A 15402-nucleotide genomic window follows, 5' to 3' on the forward strand; every position below is an offset into this window, starting at 1 on the left:
GAGCTGGCAGCCAGAGGAGCCGCTGCAGGTCTGGTCAGATCCAAAACAGCCAATTAGGCTCTCCGGGCCTGTCGCATATCAATAAATATCACCAGAGCATGTCGCTACTTGGAGGCCTCGAGTTAATGTGCAATAAAAACGCAAAAGTGGATCTTTCAGCTGAAACGAGCGCTGGAGTCACAGAAATATAGGCTGTGCGTTTCAGCATCTTCAAGCGTCTGAGCAGACGGCTGTAAAATATCACATCAGGAAGGGAAAGGAAGTCGTGAAGCCAACATGTGAAGCCAAAGGTTTGGACAGTTTAGGAGCCGGGGAGTCTTACAGGCGAAGTATTTCTGTCAGTACGAAGGCAGAGCTCGCTGCCAAAGAGATGATTAAGAAATGTAAAGCAAACACAAAGTGAGCCTGTGCGTAAAAGAAGCAGTTAAACCCGAACGAGGACGCTCAAACGGCACAGAGGATCCCGCTGCGAAACACATGTGCAGACAAGACTAATCCAGCCCAGCACTAAATTCCAACGCCGGCCCCGTAGATGGGACGTGACAGTACAAACCCGAGGAGGACGTCTGGAGATTTCACCGACAGGAAGTGAGCGCTGTGAGTGATTCAGCCTCATAAATCATGTTTCCAGGGACGAGATGTAGGGAGCTTCCCAACACCCGGGTGTTGTTGTGCTCCTGTGAAAAAGGTGGCGTGTTTCTGTGTGTGTTAGCGTGTTTCTTAGTGTGTTTGGTGTTTGGCCGCTCCCACGCTTCAACACAAATCATGTTGTTTTGGCAGGTTGTGAGGGCTAACTCACTGTTGTTGTGTTTGAGGTTTGGTTCAGGAGAAAATAGTTACAATCCTTCACAGAGGTCCGGAGGGAGAGGAGGACTGGAGCTGGAGCCGGCAGAGGGGGAGAGTCCTGAGTCAGGGAGGCATGTTCATGGGAAAGATCAGCTGGGGATTGGTCTCTGTGGTGCACTCAGTCTGTGAATGTGAATGTGTGTGTGTGTGTGTGTGTGTGTGTGTGTGTGTGTGTGTGTGTGTGTGTGTGTGTGTGTGTGTGTGTGTGTGTGTGTGAAAGAAGCAGCGGATTATGAGCCAATACTCACAGAAACTCAGATACAGTTATTTTGGCTTTATTACTTTTAAACATGGAGCGATGATTAATTTATTCCTTTCTTAAAGCTATTTTACTTTTTTATGGCGCCTTTCGTCCTGATTTTACCACAGTCTGTGTGACATCACCCATTTGTTTCTGATACAGAGTTTTAAAGCCTATCGTCGACAGATGCCATATTGGAAATGCTGAAATCAACCAGCTTTGTTTAAGTTATTTTATTTTATTTTTTTTATTATTAGTAATTATGTATACATATACATATACCCACATTCAAATATGCTTCCCCGCCTCTCATCCCCATGCAATATCATTTCATTATTGATAATAATCTTAAATAATCCTTAGCAACTATATCCTCCAAGTAATATTAAGTTAGGATGAGGTAAAAAAGGCGTGTTTTTAGTCTTTTTGCTGACACCAATAGGATGCCCACCTGTCAGTCAAGCCCATCATGCCCTTATATGGGCAAAACTCCCAAGATTAATTACTTTGACAATAACAAATAAGGAAAAAGAAATAATAAAAACAGGCCACTTTGGTTGTAAGAAATCAACTTTTTGAATCTGTGTGTATGTGGTTTATGTTGTTTCTGAAGCCAGCCTCAAGTGGACACATGAGGAACTGCAGTTCTGGACCGGATGTTGCTGCTTGGTGATGATTAGGGCTGGTGAAATTTGCTTTTGTTTTTTCCTCGGTTCGATTCTGTTACAATTTGGGGTGTTCCTTGGATTTGAATTGTGATTCTTCAATATTTCTGATTTTTGCAATTTTTAGTTTGCTTTTTTTTTATTATTATTAGACCATGTGGAAAAAATGAATAGTAATGTCTACAGACAATATCAAGGGCCATATTTCTCAAAACATGTACATCACTTGTGAATCGGTTTTTAGGATTTATTCAGGGGATCTGACATTAGGTTACAATTAATAGTCAAAGAAAAGCAGTAACTTTTTTCTGACCCAATTGACAAAGACTAAAACGAAGTATTTAAGATTTTAAAGCAAAATGTACCCCAAAAAAATCACAATTTAAAAATCGTATAACAAAAAAAATTTTATACTTAGTTGACTCAAAAATTTTTCCACCCCTAGTGATGACATCTATTTGTTTCTAAAGCTGAGTTATAAAGCCTTTCGTTGGTCGTTGCTATATTGGAAACAGTGACCTCAGCTAACAGTCGGTCAACTAATCAAGAGGCAAAGAGGCAGGTCTTTATTATATTGGGACTACCAGACCTATCTGTGTTATGAACCAGGCTGTAAACATGTTTATTTTTTATGTAAAAGTCACTTTTTTAGGGGCGGGGGCAGTTGGCCTAGCGGTAAAGGTTACGCCCCATGAGGCCTCTTTCTCGCAAGACATTCCCCAATCTAACCCTGTTCCCGTCTCTATCCGCTGTCCTATCCTCTTGTGAAAAGCCACAAAAATGTACTTAAAAAAATAAAATAAAAAGATAAAAGTTGCCTTTTTTTAATTGGTGTGTATGTGGTTCCTGGTATTTCTACAGCCTCATGTGGACATTTGAGGAACTGCAGTTCTGTACTGGCTTCACTGCTATAAGATTGGAGGTTGCTACTTGTTTTTTGTAATGAGGGTTACACTTTTAGTTATCAACTCACTTATCTCACTTTGTTCAACAAATTTGCCCACAGGCACCGACTGATTTCCCTAAACTTGACCATAAGCGTCCATTTTTCTCAAAAGTTTTTTTAGGAATCCTCTGTGTCTGTATTTTTAGCCCGAAAATTTTCTGAGACGATTTGATCCCAAAATAGGGGATTGCTTTGAAAACACTCCAGCAAAGACACAATTTTTGTGAAGTTTTATAGCTTTTATTTCATTTTTGTCAGTTTTTTTGTCGTAGATTGACTCTAGGTTTATTTGACGACTCAAACATTCAAGTCCAGTTTGGTTCAAACCATCTTTTCATAACTTTTGGTAAAAAGGTAGAGAAGAATTATAAACAGCTGTCAGTGCAGGAAGGAAACGATCAATCACTCTTTGATTTATTTTTTATTCTTACATCTCCGCTTTTTATTATGGTACCTCTACTTCCAAGTTTTGAATGTTGTGATCTTTCCTCTCCATATTTAAGCTCCTCTTTCTCCTCTCCATATTTAAGCTCTTCTTTCTCCTCTACCTTTTCTCCTCTTTCCTTACTTCTCCCACTTGTTCTCAATATTTTGGTTTCCTTCCTTCAGTCTGTTTTCCAGTGAGGTCCAGCCTCCCCTCCTTCGTCTTAAAGCTTTAAACTTTCATGTCTTTGTTTCTTCACTTCCTCATTTTCTTCCTGTCCATACTCTGCTCTTTATTGTTTTCTTTCCTCAGCTTGTTCTCTCCTTTATTTGATCCATTGCTGTCATTTCCGTCCATCCCTTCTTCTTTTCCTCAGGTCTGCCCTCTCTAATTTCCCAGCCTTTCTCTCCATGTACTGTAAATAAAGTCTTTTCACACTCATTTTCCCCCGGCTCTTGTTTCAGGACATCTCTGCTGAATCAAACTGTTACAGCTACAAACAGAGGAGAATCAGACACGCAGCTGATGAGTCATTCCCTCCTGTTCTCCTCAGATGATGGAGCACCCATTAACCCGCAGCAGCCAGCCGCCTCCGAACACAAATAATCAGCTCTGATGTACCATCGCGTCCCCCACCAACATAATTGTAGAAAATTGTTGGACCTAATTTGGACCAATTCAGCCCATCAGTAAACTCTGTCTTACATCTATTCTGTCCTCTGGCACAGATCATGTAGGAGGTTGGGAACCAGGGTCTATAAGACTTTACACCTCAGCTCCTGGTGTGAGACTATTTGAATTTTGGAGGTGATCTGGATCACGGTCTGGATCCAGGACTTTTTTAAAGGATTCTTTATCATTGTGAGATAGGACTGTTTTCACCATATGTGTATATAACTCTATGATAAATGGTGGGATTGCTTTGCAAAACAATACAAGACAAGGTCACCATAATTTCTGACAGATGTTAAAGTATGATCCAGATCCTGGTAATATTCTGGATACTAAGATCCAGAATATGAAATATGTACTGGGTCATCATAATTGTCAACACTGTCAGGAAACAAATTATCGTACAAACCTGCAGCTAACACCAAATTGTAGCAGACAGTCTGCTGAAAGGGAGTATAACATTAAAGTCGGACTAAAGTGTTGGTGACAATCACAATATGCTTGGTGGAGTGCTTTTCTAGTTCTTAGCGTTTCTGCGTTTTGGTTTTATCTTCTATCTAAATGTAGTATGTAGGAGGACCTGCTTACTACCTACTGCTTTTGTTTGTAGTCTGACTGATCTGTTGGGTCTGTTTTGTCGTATACTACTGGTTTCAGTCTCAGGAGGTGGAGCTACAGATGACGTTGGGTGTTTTTGCCTTTAATATAAATATACAAAACAAGCAAATGGCAGACCTTGGCATTTTAGTTATTTTGTTAATCATATCAAACAGAATCATCATTCTTGATTTCTAATCTTACACCAAAAGTTTTAGCGTTTACTGAAAATAAATCTGAAAGGGATTTTTATTTTTTAAAGCTGATGGAAAAACCACTTCCATATAATCCACGTATGGTTTAAAAAGGTAAAAAGTAGTTCATATTGGCTTAAATTAATTTGTAGAAGTAAACACCTCTTTTACCACTAGAAGTGACAAGATTTACCAGTGTTTCTTTGCATCACTTCACTTCTATCTAAAGGACCGTCTAACATTAGCACTGTTGTATTGTAGTTGTAATGCCAACTTGCTCCAGTAGATAGCGGTAATTCACCAAAACCTGCCACGTGCATAGACAAACAGCGTTAGCGCCGTGCATTGTGGGAAATGGTATGCCAGGTAGACTGGTCTGTTACATACTGAGAAATTTTTGGCATACTGCAGATTTTGCAAGTTTTTGCATACTGACTACTACAGACTGAATTTCAGCCAAAATAGTCGGTACTGCTAGTGAAGTAGGTGGTTTGGAAAACAGCCTCTGTCTTTAGTTTCCCTGGGATGGTTTAGTTCTCCCTCCTGTTTGATGGCCCCTCGTGTTTCACCTGTGTCTTGTTCTACACCTGTGTTTGTTGCTCCCCTTTCTATGGCCATGTTCACAAGTAACCCGGTATCTGGGAAACTGCATATATTTTTGTACGTTTACGCCTGTCGTCACTAAAAAAAAATGATTTCTAGAAACTGAAGTGAAGATTTTGGAAAACTCCAGTTTCATGGTTTCATGTAGTCGCCAGGAAACTGAGTTCTCAAACGTCACCCCTGAATGACAGGGGTTCGTTCTGATTGGCTGGTTAGCACCAAGCGGCAACCTCCGGTCTGAGAATATGAGCAATGCTGAAGTGCTAAAATCTGCTGTTTCTCGAGTGTTCACTTGAAGCTGGCTCCGGAAGTAGCGGAAGTCACATACACACCAAGCCAAAAAAAGCTGTTTTTAAAGCAGAAATTAACATATTTACAGCCTGGTTCAGAAAACGTCTCCTGTCTGAGTCGCTAATTTTACTACCAGCTCCCACTGTAGGGGGGTGAATTTTTTTCTAACTCGGCCGTTCAGAGGATATTAAGATCGCGAGCTTCCCCAATAAGAGGCACAGCTGAGGGTCACCTGACCGACAGGCGCCCTATGGCTGTAGGCGAAGCCCTTGTCACTACCAATATGGCCGCTATAGCCGATCTGCTTCATTTTCCGTTTCAGAAACAGACGAGTGACGTCGGTGAGACTACGTCCATGTTTTATACAGTCTATGGTTAGCACATTGCCTGGGTTTTATGTCTGAAAAACTCTACGAAATATGGGTTTTCAAACGGGGTGACAATTTGATTAAAAGTTTAAACAAGTCCTAAAAGACATACTATGAATTTCACAACATATTAAGGAGTGAATGTGGGATTTTGTAGCTCCTCGCCTTGCTGTTGAGCTCCCTAGCTCCTGTACAGTAGGTGGCAGTAATTCACCTTCAGCTATTTGCTAACCGCTAAATAATCATTTTAAAAGGAAGAAGACCAATAAACTGAAGAGAAACTAAAACAGTAGACGCAGCACAGAGCATCAATTGTGGAAAAATGTTGTTGACGCTTTTACTAATTGATTTTTATTGATTTTATCGATTCGTCGTTGCAGCCGTACTTGGTGAAAAGAAAAAAAAACACCCCTACATCGAGCTGTGGCAGATCTACTCTACATTTCTACTCAGCACACACTTGCGGTTGGCCGCAGCACCGCGTGGCCCCGGGGCCCGAGGCTGCAGCCGGCAGATGAAGGTTCCCGCTGACTGACCGACTGACTCCTCATCTCCAGCAGGTCGTTTCAGATGAAGCTGTCAGCGAGACGACCCGCGTCCTGCTGGGCCTCATTTATAAGCCTGACTCAGCTGTGAGCGGAGCAGTGACAGCTCAGGAGGGGGGAGAAATGTGGAATTCATTCGGCCCTCAGGAGCGGACGTCTCGTGAGGGCGGGGGAAATATGTGGGAGTGGGTACGGGGGCGCGAAAAACAGAACCATAAAAATTAGACGCTGAAATCTTCCAACATTTTCTGTTTGTTGCACAAATCAGTGCATCGGTGAAGATTTCTGTCATTTCTGTTGTCTCTGAAAGCTGTGGGGAATTTTAATACACAAAAAAAAAAACAGCGGAAGAATCAAAAAGGGTTTTATTAGACTGATGAAATCTCCAAAATCCCCTGTTTTCATCCGTGGAAAAACGAAACCATCGCACAGATGCTGAATGTGCTCATGGCTTTTGGTCCAAGATTTATTCAAGATTCATCGTTGTGGTTTAATATTTATTCAGTTGTGAGCATGTCAGTGCATAAAAAGGAACCAAATTACTCAGCTTTAAAGAAAGAAATGATTAAAAATTAAAATTTGGACTTAGAGTAAAGGAGAAAAATTAAATCAGTGAACATAGCAGACTTCTAAAATGACAAATTTGATCTTAATCCCCTAGATTTCATTATAAACTCCCTACTTTCCTTCTGTTTGAGTTACTGTTGAGATCTCCACAGGATGGCGCTGTTGTTCCAAGATGCTCCTCTGAGTTTAAGCGCTTTAATCTGAAGTGACTGCACGTGTTTGTAGAGTTAAAACTGAAGCTAATCCTCCAGATTACTCCTGAATAACTGTGATCCCACACCTCACCGCTCTGCGAGGACTCCACGAGGTCACATTCCAACACACCTTCCCTCCTGGCTCCTCATTGTGCTCGGCGTCCCACCTCAGCCAGCTTCCTGACCCGTCCGAAGTCCTCATATTCTTCAGACTGCTCCTTTGACCCCTGGCTCTGTTTGTTTTGACGTCTCCAGGAAGAGCGGCGAGCTTGTTTCTCTCCCTGAGCCCGTACGTTAGGTGTTACCAGGGTGGACGTGCTGCTCTTATTGTGGTCCAGGATGGACTCTGAAACTGGTGCACGCAGAGAAAAAGTGGAGTGAAGGTGACTTCTTACTGCACTCAGGTTAAGAGTGCTTGACTTTTATTTTTAGTGAAGTCTTTTTGTGTATTTCACCTTTTTCCCCAATAATAAGATCTGATTGCCTCTTACTCTGATGAGTCCTGCAGCTGTAATCAAGGCGCTGGTTAGTTGCCTGAGTGCCGTTGTGCAGACCTACAGATGCTGAAACTGGTCTCAAGTCTTGGTCAAGACATGTTTGCTACTATTAACTTAAATAAAAGTGTTTTGCATGGAAAGAGTTTGAATGGGCCCCACCAACGAGCAGTTATCAGGATCACCTGTGGTGCTCGAAGTTTGAGTTTGTGCATTAGGTTTTTATTCGTTTATTTCTGAACTGTTTATCCTGTTCAGGGTCGCAGGTGGCTGCAGCCTATCCCAGCTGTCATTGGGCGAGAAGCAGGGTATAACCTTTCACACACACTTTCACACCTCCAGACAATTCAAGGTGTTTTATTAACCTGATGAGCATGTTTTTCCACCAGCTCAGCTGGAAATCGAACCGGTGACCTTATTGCTGTGATGCTGTAGCGCTAACCGTTGTGCCACCATGCAGCCCTGATTTATCGAGTAAGTAGTTAATTTATTAAAATATTAACTTACTTATTTATTTATTTTCTTATTTACTTACTGACTTATTTGTTTATTTCTTTACTTACTTATTTATTTATTCACTTATTTGTCAATTTATTTATTCACTTACTTACTTACTTATAAACCTATTTGTTTGTTAAAATACGTATTTATTTACTCACTTATTTGCTAACTTACTAATTTATTTATTTACTTATTAACTTACTTGCTTACTTGCTCAATTATTTAATTACTCATTATTTATTCAATTATTCACGTACTTGCTTTCTTACTCATCCATGTATTTATTTATTTATAAACGTATTTATTTATTAACTTATTTTTTTTACTTACTTACTTATTTTTTTAAATTAATTTATTTAATTACTTATTTATTTACTTATTTATTATTATTATTCACTTATTTTCTAAGTTATTTATTTATTTATGTATTTACATATTTATCTATTTATTTACTTACTTTTTAATTTAAGTACTTACTTTTTAATTTACTTTTTACCTTACTTACTTGCTTACTTTCTTATTTATTCTTCAATCTTTATTTACTTATTTATTTACTTACTTGCTAACTATCTTATCTATTAAATAATGTATTTATTAATTTCTTATTTTATTCACTTACTTGCTTACTTACTCATTTATTTATTTATTTATCTACTTTTTTTATTTATATACTTACCTACTTACTTATCTTTTTTTATTTTTCTTTCTTTATTTACTTAATTACTTACTTACATTAACCATTTCCTTTACATTTTTTCTTTTTTTTGTGTAGGGAGAAGTTAATTTGTCTTTTCATACATTTATTTAGTATCTATACAGTTTAACATCCTGCAGCATTTTTAAGAGAGTTTGTTTGTCCTCCTGGTTTTATGTCAGAGGAAACATCTTAAAGTGGAACTCCAGTCCCACTTTGGTGTTAAGAAAGACACTGACATGAAAAAAGGCTGGAATGGTCCCTCTTTTCTCCCCATGAGTCGTGATGAAACTCCTTTCAGAACTTTAAAAAAAATGGCGATATGGTTTGTCTCTTTTTACATAGATTTGATCTCAATAAGAATGAAATTTTATCCTAAATTTGTGGCTACAGTCCCACTTTGCAGTCTTTACCAAGACAAGTCAAATGTCGCCACCTAGAGGACAAATGATAGGTAAATATAATTTCCTCTGGATCATTAACAGCTTTGGCCACCAGGGGTCACTGCAGGCAAAGAAATATGAAGCACACAACTTCATCCCTTAAAATTTATTTCAACTGTGAACAAACCACTCAATAGTCTCAGTTTCCACCGTCACCTGAGCTCCTCACCTGTCAACACCTGGACAGGATTGGCTGATGGGATTATGCCCCCTCTTTAAAGCAGAGAGTAGGTGACAGGGTGAAAGTCACAGTCCTCATCCCATCCAAATGCAAATCTTACTTCATACAGCATGTTTGATAGACATCATCCATTTGTTATTGTTGACGCTTTCAGGGTCGCTTGGGTGGAGCCTATCCCAGGTGACACTGGACGGGTCATCAGCCTATCAGAGAAGAGCCCACACATGCAAATATAGGAAAGCACCATCCAGGCCAGGGAATCGAACCAGGAACCTTTGTGTGTTTAGTGGTCAGTTTGTCAAATCAGGTGGAAGAGACGATTGTTGCTGGATAGTGTTGTTGAAAATAAGACCTTAAAGGGCAGTTCAGCTGTGTTTTTCAAGGCTTCTAACCTCTGCTGCACCAAAACCTTTAACAAATGAAAAGTGAAAACCTCAGAGGTTGAATAAAACTCAACAAAGCAGATGCTTGCACACATGTTACACTATCAGTTGCTTGCAGCTCCCTCTGTTTGTCACTGGGGGTTAAAATCTCCAGAGCGTGCGCGGTGTGCGAGGACTTCATCACAGGAACCTGAATCTGAAGACGGAGCTTCTCCTGCCCGAGGCGGCTCTCCATCAACAGTTGGAATTCCTCTGAGCAGCAGAGGACGGAGATGTGAAGGAAACCGGAGATGCTGTGGAAGTGTGAGAGCGGGACGCACAAAGCGACCGGGCCTTTGTGGCCGTCTTAGGAATGTTCCGGCATCAACACTTTTAAAGACTCTTTGATGTGCGGCGCTGTTTTCGCCTCTCTGGTGACAAACACGATGCTGAGGACGCCTGCAGTCACCTTAAAGATCACACCCAGAGCAGAAGTGTTTGTAATCTGATGTTTTTAAATACATCCACACTTCATGATGATAACACACAGACATTTTCTTTTTCTTTACTTTTAAATTTCTTCACAAATACTTCACTATTTTGCAAGTAAAGATGTTGCAAGACTCTTCTTTCGGCGTAATATCTTCAGTCTCTAGTTTTTTCAGACTGACACCTGTTTTCAAACAGTTTTGGTGAATTTTCGGCAGAATTGAAATCAGATTTTAACCAAAAAAAGTGGGCTGAAAAGGAAAAGCCTCATCCAAAGTTGTTGTTTTTTTTCCCAGGATGAAGACTCTGTTTCCCATGAGCCCCATCTCCCACTGTAGTAAGGACGTGCATTTGTTTTGGAGAGCAAACCTTCGAGTTGGACTGACGGACTGACAGTTAGCTTGCCGTCACGTTGGCCTGTGGATACGTCGTAGCACCAGGTTGCTAGTAGTGCTACATTTAGCTAGCTACTGATGTACAGTATAAACTTATGTTTGCTAATTAACACATTTCAAACGTTAGCGTTACGTAACCGTACTGATAAATATCTTACCTCGTCGTGTTGAATCCAGTAAAAAGTTGTCTTGAACAAAAAAAAACAAACAAACACACGTGTTGTTAAATGTCACGTCTTCACGACAATGTACTTGAGACTTTGGGCCAGCAGGTGGACATTTTTGACAGTCCAGCTCCAGAGTCCATCGTCACTACAAGATAAATCCAAACTAGAAAAACACTCAGAAAGAGCAGACCTTCACCAAGCATATTGTGATTGTCACCAACACTTAAGTCCTACTTTAATGTTATACTCCCTTTCAGCAGACTGTCTGCTACAATTTGGTGTTAGTTGCAGGTTTGTTTGATAATTTGTTTCCTGACAGTGTTGAAAATTATGATGATCCAGTTTATATTTCATATTCCAGATCTTAGTATCCAGAATATTACCAGGATCTGGATCGTACTTTTACATCTGTCAGAAATTATGGTGACCTTGTCTTGTCTTGTTTTGCAAAGCAATCCGACCATTTATGGTGGAGTTATATACACATATGGTGAAAACAGCCCTATCTCACAATGATAAAGAAGCTTTTAAGAAAGTCCTGGATCCAGACGGTGATCCAGATCACCTCCAAAATTTAATCACTTCTTTCTTATCCCATTTTGAACATTTCCTGAAAATTTCATCAAGATCCGTTACTTTTTGAGTTATGTTGTTCGCAGACAAAGTATAACCTCAGATACTGAGACAAAGCATTTGAAATAACCAATTTTGTTTCTGATAATCTCATTATGAATTGTGGATTATTATCAGGCCAATATATAAAAATGAGTCTGTTTCAGGATGTTTCAGGTTTTCAGAATGTATTTAATGAATACATTTGTAAAGTGACGTGGACCCTCCTATATGAAAACCCAATGACCTCCAGAGACCGAGTGTCTTAAGAGCTCAGCCAATCAGCTTAGCTGTCTCCCTGAAGAAGACCACTTCCTCTCTCCACATATGAACCTCTTTGGAGTCAAATGCTGCAGGAAACAGGAGCCTCCTCTGTGCTGAGCCGTTCATTAAAGACTCTACTGATGCATGAGGTCTCAAACAACCAACCAGATCCACCACTTAACCTCAGTCACCACACAGGTCTGTGGTCGGTAGCTCAGTTTTTTCTTAAAATCTTAGAGTCGGTTAACCATGAAAAGAAACAAACTGCTGAAAGATTTCTGCTTCAACCTGAAAGAAAATCTTTAAAATGCAGTTTTTGTTGTAAAGAATCAAAAAAAACAACTTTTTAAATCTCATTTTATTCCTTTAAATAAACTTTTTATTGAGTACAAAAATAGAAGAACACGTTAATAAATCAGTGTTTCAGTCAGTGGTTATGACACCAGGTAGGTTGGAGGACGCAATCAAAAACGTGACGATACATGAACACTTTAAAGTTTGTTTGGTCAAAGAAACTTCACAGAAAAAATGAAAACAAACACAGAAAGTTTTTTTTTCAAAGCAGAAGATTAAAAATGTCTCAGTCATGCAGGAAAAATATGACGAAGAAATGATTTTTCTGACAGGATGGCTTTTCCATTCATCCTTAAATGACTCACAGCAGTACATATTTTCTTAAGGTGGACTGCAAAGTTTGGTTTGTGCAAAAAATGGGGCACAAGATTTGCTCAATCTTTGCTGACACAACCAAAAGAAAGCATCTGTTTCAGTAGTTTATGACGCAGGAAAGATTTGATGTAAACATTGCAGAGCTGCATTCTGGGAAGTGTAGGACTGTTTCTCTGGAGCTTGATTCATACTAGAAACTGAGCATCATGACCTTTTCTCTGAGATTCAGTTTTAGATGACGCTCTCACGCCTGCAGAAGCTGCCCCACCAGCGCCGGACTCCTCTCCCGGATCAGAGCTGACGAGATCTCCGCCACCTTCGATACGGACCTCTCCCATCGCTCCGTGTCCTGAAGATGACAGAGAAACAGAGAAACAGAGAAGAGGAGGAGAGACGGAGAGGAGGGGAGTGTGTTAGCCAAAATTACCCACAGACATGCCACCAGGCTTCATCAGTGAGCTCAGTAGTAAGATGGTGTAATAACAAACCCAGACATCCACACGCAGATTCACATTTGTTCGTGTTTATCTCTTTGTTTCACAGTCACGACTCGGTTTGAGTCATTCGAGTGTTTGTTCTCCAGTTTATGGGACCGCCAGAAGCCAGAAGCCAGAAGCACGCAGTTAGCGTTAGCAGCCAGTTCAATCCAGCAGGAGACAAAGTTAACCCAAGCCCATGTTGTTCCACTTATGGTTATGGCAAAAGTTAGCAGCAGACTGAACCGGAGAGTTCAAACATCCATGACTTGACGTCCTGGAAGAGTCTGAAGTCGCTGTTTTCTTAAAAAATGTCTGAACTGAATCTGAACTTTCCAAAAGATGCTCCTCCTGAGAGCGAAATCCAGATCCCCCTGTCCTCTCCGAGGCCAAATGAACACATCATGCAGCGAACAATCTGAAGTCACCGCATTTCATCTGATTGAATTTAAAATCTGGAGGATTTTCGTGTCTCCAGTGTTATTTCATGGCTTGTTCAATCAGCAGAGGGAAACAATCTTCAGAGGAGGAAAACACCGCAGCGTAAAGCCACGGCAGCTTTCTATTCTCACTGAATTTGTGTTAATGTGGAGGCCTCTGAAGCTGGTGAAGCCATAAGGCCTGCTTTGGGATTTATGGTGCATGATATTGGACAGAGCTGCACCAAACCACACTCACACACTCACACACACACACACACACACAAAAGGAGAGCATACATCCAGCGTTCAGTCTGCTCTCTTTAAAGCTAACTCCACTGTTGTGGCTGTTTTGCTTTCGTGATTCCTCTCCTCTGTAACATCGCTCCTTTAATGGTTTTCACTCCCCTGACTTCATTCTTTGATTTAGTTTCTGGATGAAGCCTCACAACGACCTGTTTTCCATCCATCAGAGCAGTTCAAGGAGCTTTACTCTGCTTTAACCACAGTCTGTTCTGCCTAACAGATTTATGCTTCATGCTCTACCTGGACTTTTTCATAAATTGATAATAATAAGGCTCTTTGACAACGCTTTTGATGTCGAAGCATGCATGAGAAGAGAAAATTTAACAAATGATTTTATTCTCGATACTTTGAAAGACAAAGAGCACCGAGAACACAAGAAGGATGCAAACCACAAAGAAGAGAAGAAAGAGAAGAAAGAGAAGAAAGAGAGGTCTGGGATTGATTTCTGTTTCAGGTTCACACACTGCAGCTCTGCACTGAGACATCGAAGATATCAAACGTTCATGTCAGGTCAGGAATATTTTCATACCTCTTGATGAGAATGTTAAAGCTTTGAGCGACTGTTGAACTGGACCTTTCAGCTCTCTTATCAACTAAAGGCAGTTTGTAATGGAAACAGCAGAAGTTGACATCCTCAAATGTTATAAAAATGTTATAAAAATGTCATTTTCCTCCAAACTTTTAAACAGGAAGAGTGGGGCACAATGGTTTTTCAAGCTACGTAAGGAGGTGAAACACCAGAAAACACAATTTCACCTTAAAAAAACTCTCTTAGAAAAACTTTTAATAACTCTCAGCTATGTCTGAAATCAGTGAATGGATTGCAAACATCAGCAAGTGATCAGATACACCATGGACGGATGTTGTAAGTGAATAAATCACTAAAAACTGAGTTTAAACACACAAGTCACCAGGAGCTTATGATTTCATTATTCCTCTAAACACTGCTGCTACAACAAAGAGCCAGACACAGAGATGCAGACAGGTCAGTGATTTTTACTGAAGAACAGAGGGCGACAGTTCAGACTCAGAGCCTGAACCACGACCAAAAAAACAAAAACTTTTGAGGTAGTTGCTCGGTCTACAGCTTTGTCAATCCAAGGTAGGATTCCTGAATCATTTAATGCTGTTTTAAGATATTTATCATCATCACTCACAAGGAGTAAAAACAATAACCTGTTGCACTGGACAGCGCTCAGGCTTCATCCTCAGAACAAGCGTTTATCAAAGGCGTTTTTCAGCTACATGATTATTGGACAAAAAAAGTGAAAACAAACTTATAGCAAACCAGCACAACGCTTGTTGTACCTTTCCCATCAGCAGAAACACCTGCTGACATCCAATCCAATCCAATCCAACTTTATTTGTTAAGCACTTTAAAAAACAACCATAGTTAAAACAAAGTGCTGTACAAGAGAGTGAATAAGATACAAGATAAAGGAATAGACATAAAACATAAGTAAAATGAATTTGTCAGGGACAAGGAGCAATATAAAAGACATAAAACAAATTAAAATGAATAAAAACAGAAGAAGCAAAATAAAATAAATAAAATGAATAAAAACAGAAGAAGCAAAATAAAATAAATAAAATTAATAAAAATAAATAAAACAATCGCCGGCTACTGTGCTTCAAAGGCCAGGGAGAAAAAAGTGGGTCTTAAGAAGGGATCTAAAAATAGGCAGAGACGGGGCCTGTTTAATGCTACGAGGCAGCCCGTTCCAGAGTTTTGAGGCTGCGACAGCAAAGGCACGGTCCCCTCTGAGCTTCTGCTTGG

The 15402-nt window shown here is 40.0% G+C and overlaps 1 protein-coding gene across 2 annotated transcripts in view; it reads right to left on the minus strand.

Annotated features, from left to right (window-relative positions):
* Positions 1–12125: 12125 nt before the first annotated feature.
* Positions 12126–15402, minus strand: part of crppa (CDP-L-ribitol pyrophosphorylase A) — a 76081-nt gene continuing 72804 nt past the window's right edge. For both annotated transcript variants that reach the window (XM_074682619.1, XM_074682618.1), the window contains exon 10: positions 12126–12773. In XM_074682619.1, coding sequence (XP_074538720.1) covers positions 12669–12773 — 105 coding nt within the window. In that variant the 3' untranslated portion in view covers positions 12126–12668. The remainder of the gene's footprint in view (positions 12774–15402) is intronic.

This window comes from Halichoeres trimaculatus, unplaced genomic scaffold (genome assembly GCF_033239565.1).
Source record: "Halichoeres trimaculatus isolate MK-OKI-2021-1 unplaced genomic scaffold, fHalTri1.1 fHalTri1_scaffold_12, whole genome shotgun sequence".
Taxonomy (NCBI): domain Eukaryota; kingdom Metazoa; phylum Chordata; class Actinopteri; order Labriformes; family Labridae; genus Halichoeres; species Halichoeres trimaculatus.